At 45.9% G+C, this 4378-nt stretch overlaps 2 protein-coding genes across 2 annotated transcripts; both read left to right on the plus strand.

Annotated features, from left to right (window-relative positions):
* Positions 1 to 111: 111 nt before the first annotated feature.
* Pmar_PMAR008023 (conserved hypothetical protein) lies at positions 112 to 1599 on the plus strand (the record flags this gene model as incomplete). The annotated part of the gene is made up of 8 exons (XM_002782799.1): positions 112 to 187; positions 233 to 322; positions 373 to 466; positions 512 to 570; positions 1061 to 1184; positions 1230 to 1296; positions 1341 to 1452; positions 1538 to 1599. The coding sequence occupies 8 exons, from the start codon at positions 112 to 114 to the stop codon at positions 1597 to 1599; spliced, it is 684 nt and encodes a 227-aa protein (XP_002782845.1).
* A 1633-nt stretch (positions 1600 to 3232) lies between these two features.
* Pmar_PMAR008024 (myosin C, putative) lies at positions 3233 to 4245 on the plus strand (the record flags this gene model as incomplete). The annotated part of the gene is made up of 8 exons (XM_002782800.1): positions 3233 to 3249; positions 3309 to 3402; positions 3449 to 3555; positions 3597 to 3666; positions 3731 to 3811; positions 3861 to 3960; positions 4004 to 4106; positions 4154 to 4245. Coding segments are annotated over 8 exons (664 nt in total), but the record flags the coding sequence as incomplete, so codon positions are not given.
* Between the last annotated feature and the right edge of the window lie 133 nt (positions 4246 to 4378).

The raw sequence follows: 4378 nt of genomic DNA on the forward strand, positions 1-4378 counted from the left end.
TACCATCGCGGTTGTTCCTTTATCGAGTTTCTTTTGGGGGGCCTGAAGGATACCTTGCAGTTTTTCATCGACGTTGGTGTTGTTTCTGCTCCCTCTCCTTCTCATCATCATATGACTCGTGAAGTCCGTGATTCAGATCGTGATGCAGCCAGAGAGCCCTGCCCTGATAGGATCGTCGAGGATCTAGGTACTAAATTGTGGTTCCTCTGCCGTGTATCGGGAGCACTGTCAGGTGGTGCCTTTGGTATGGGCTGTGTGGGAGGCTTTCTTTGGCATTTTGTGAAGGGCGCCCGGAACTCCCCACGGGGGGAACGATTGCATGGTGAAGGGCCTCAGGGTCGACGAAGGGAGTTCACTTACTGCCGTGGCCAGGTGCCTTGTATTCAGCCAAGACACGGGCCCCTATTCTGGGCAGCAGCTTCGCGGTTTGGGGTGGTACCTTCTCGGCATTCGATTGCAGTCTACAGTAGTACATACTTATTTGGTCTCCAATGACGTGCGAATTTTGAAGGTATATACGTCAGAGAGATGACCATTGGAATGCGATTGCCTCTGGATTCTTAACAGGAGGTGGGTACTGTCGAGGGGGAGGGGAATTGTAGGTGACGATAGTGCGTTACTCTGAGTATCAACACTGTGGTATCTTTGGAAGCGTATATTTAGTAAAAACATCATCAAAGTCTATAGGAAGACCATCTTGTATTGTTATATCGTATTAGCCAGGAGCAGTCGGGGGATTTGGAGGACATTGAGGGAATTTCTCGTGGAACCCGAATTCGTATATAAACTACTATAGTTAATGAAGGAGCTGCCAAACTCAGCTGAGGAAACCGAACACATTTCTCATAGACTTTTATTCTGATGTTGGCTATAAATAACCTTACTCTGGCTCATCCTGTTCCGAAAGTGAATGCTATGGCTCACCGATGGTCGCTTTCTTGCGATCACGGAAAGAGGAAACAGAAATAACTATATGATGGAGGATTTCTTGTATGTTCGGAATATGTAATTAGTTTTTTATTTTATCACTGAGTGTGATCGCCTAAGAATCGGGTTGTAGGTGTATTGGCAGCAAGAGGCGGTTGGAAGACAGCAAGCAAGAACGCTGTAGTAGGAGGAATACTATTGGCGATCATCGAGGGAGTATCAGCACTGTTGATGAAAAGCTCATCACAAACACCAAGGTAGTGGAGTAAACCTAAGAGAAGGGGATGTATATATTTCTATAGGGAACAAGCATTGATGCAAATGCAGCAGGAAAAGTTAGTACAGGAATACCAAGATAAACATGCCGCGGTATTGTTGGTCGTTAGTGGTGTTGGTTGGATAGGGAGTTTTAGGCAAAGAAAACGGCTGAGGAGGCGGCTAAGGAGGGGTCGATGCTCTCCGGTTTGGGAGGGTTGTGGGGTCGAACGCATGATGATAAAACTGACGCTGAACCATCTTCCAGCAGTAGTTTCTCTTCTGAGCCCTCAGGAGGAGCAGAATCAGTACTAGAGCGTTTTGCCTTTGGAATGATCATCGTTGTTACCTTTAGAGCGCAGCGTCGTCGATGTACTCATTCCAACCGGAACCGACAAGTTCTTAATTTATCATTGAACGGAATATCATCATCAGTAGTAGCAGCATCAAGTTCCCCGTTTCGGCTTGTCTACTATTCGGACCACACCTGTTACTTATACCGTTTCCTCTATTCACGGTGTTGTGAGTGTCAATTATTTGGGCATCAAGATTGGCCCCTGTGGGTTTGGGCGACTCGAATATCCTACTTTATGACGTACGATAACTGTACTTAGAAATTACGAAACCTAGAGGGATTAGTCTGTGCTCCCCAGGAAAACTCTTTTCATGAAGTGAGTTACGACAGATCCAACACGAGAGGAGGTGTTATTGTGGATGCACGAAGAGAAAGATCATGGTTGTGATTTATAACTACTGCTAGACTTCTTGTTTTCAGTGATAATACCGTATAAGATGAATATTAGTGAAAGAAGTGTTGAAGCGTGCCTTGAGTTTGTTATGGGGCCTGTCGCCCTTGACTGTGAACTCAAGCCCGGGTTCGTTTCTAATGTGCGACGATAGATAGTAGACGATAAAGGCCCAGTATTGCTCATTAGAAAGCGTAGGACAAGGACTAAAAACATCGTCATGACTGAATCATCAACAAAAGAGGTGCGAGACGGCTAGTACATATGTTCATCCGTCTCGTCCTGAGATCATCGAGGACGAGCGAAATTACGGTGACAGTGATACGTGTCACATGTCACGTACGTCGCACGATATAGCGAAGATCGCTATATGGAAAAATGAAGATTGAGTGGTCTCCTACCATGAGAAGTGGGGAAAGTACAGAGTGACTATGGGCTGGTGGGTGCTAATAGCACCGTGCTATAGGATGACAGGCCTCATGATCATGATAACACACAACGCTGTTACTAGCATTATCTTGATGGACGTGATATAACAGCTATATAACGGCAACAGCATTACTAGAATGTTCGAGTCGTTTTAGCAGGATATCAGCACTTCGGGCGTTCAACTGGAAAGTTTGACAGTTTTGGAATCTTAAAGTGTTGCCTGATTTTTGGCTAGAGCAAGCGAGTGACAGCTCAGCTATCAGCGGTTCGTTATTAGTTGCTTAGAATCTTTGTTTATGTCTACTATTAAGGATCTACAGATATTTAGATCAGACTGTTACTGCAGATACAGTGTCACCACTTCATTTAGTTATTTTAGGGCGAGCGAGATTTAATCATGCGCTGATATCGAACACTGCGGCGCAAGGTTTCCGAAATAAGAGGACTCTTAGGGTCTCTATACATCTTGTGTATTAGTGCGATCAATGTATGGTATGCTTCTGTGGGTGAAAGTAAATTTAAATGCTGCCACATAGTCGTCGCCGTAAAAGCACTGTGAAGCATCGATCGTCGGTGAGGAGGTATCGTACTCCTAAGAAGGCGTCCTATGCGGGGAGTGATTGGTCCCCATTACCACCAACAGCAGTAACAACAAGCTCAGCAGAGATAGGGAATAGGGTATGGGTGCCTGTGGATAGTGATGAAGCATGGCAGGTTGGAAAGGTAGCACACTATGGTAGGCCGCCTTGTTGCTGACCAGTGGGGTGTTCGGTCAGGTCGTGGGAGTAGATGAGAACAATGCTCTCATAGTGATGCTTGTTGAGGTGTGTTAGACAATGCTTGGTTGTATGTGGCGTTATGATTGAATATTCAGGATGTTCAGGAAGTTGTGGTACCAAGGGATTGCCAAGTGTAGGAGCACTACTCTGTATCGACTACCACACGGTGCAGGTATCCCGTATCGAGGGCATTTGGGAAGGAGGATGTCGATGACCTCACTTCACTCAAGCATTTACATGAACCTGCTCTACTACAGGTTCTCCAGGTAGGACGGGCTATGCTGTTAGGTTTCCATTCCATGTTATTGTCAGAACCGATTCAATAGGGATCAGCTGTACACTATGTGTGGCCCTATACTTCTAGCTGTCAATCCATTCAAGGGCATTCAAGGGCTCTACGAGAAGACCGTCGTTGATAGGTGAGGATAAAGCTGTTGCTGTAGTCTGGTTACGGAAGTAGGTTTCTGTTGGATTCTGAGAACCTCATTCATACTCCACATGTCTTCTCTACGGCCCTTCGAGCTTATAAGGTTGGTCGAATACTCTCCTCCTGTGCTTCTACTATGACACGCACTACAGGGCATGTGTGGAGAGTCGTCGGTTCGACAAGGAGTTTCCCAGTCTATACTCATCAGTGGTGAATCAGGAGCTGGCAAGACTGAAACCACTAAGCTTGTGAGTTGGCCCCGCTTGGATCGTCTTGGTAGAGATCGTTGAAGTGTAGGTAATGCAGTTCCTATCGGCCTGTGGTAGGGCTTCTAAAAGTGATATTAACAGACAAGTGTTGGAGTCAAACCCATTGTTAGAGGCCTTTGGGAACGCATGTGATGGGAAAGGAGTGGTATGTAAGATAACGATGAAAAATAGGTACACTTCGGAACGACAACTCATCACGGTTTGGTAAGTTTATACAGCTGCAGTTTGACGGCGAGAAGGATCACTTACGGCTGAAGGGCGCCAGAATAGAAACGTAGGGAGAGGTGAGCTGTGAGAGTTGGAGGATTTGTGGTATGTTAGTTACCTATTGGAAAAGATAAGGGTGACGAATCAAATACAAGGCGAACGGAATTTCCATATTTTCTATCAAATATGCGCGGCAGCAGCGGTGGGTAGGAGGACGGATGATGGGCGTAGGTTAGTCTTGTGCATGCGTGCAAATATGTAGTAGTGTAGGTGTTTACAGCTATCCACAAATACTGGATGGAGAAGGCATGCAGAGTATGCAGATCCAACTCAGAGGGT

Source organism: Perkinsus marinus, assembly GCF_000006405.1.
Source record: "Perkinsus marinus ATCC 50983 genomic scaffold scf_1104296938192, whole genome shotgun sequence".
Lineage (NCBI taxonomy): Eukaryota > Perkinsozoa > Perkinsida > Perkinsidae > Perkinsus > Perkinsus marinus.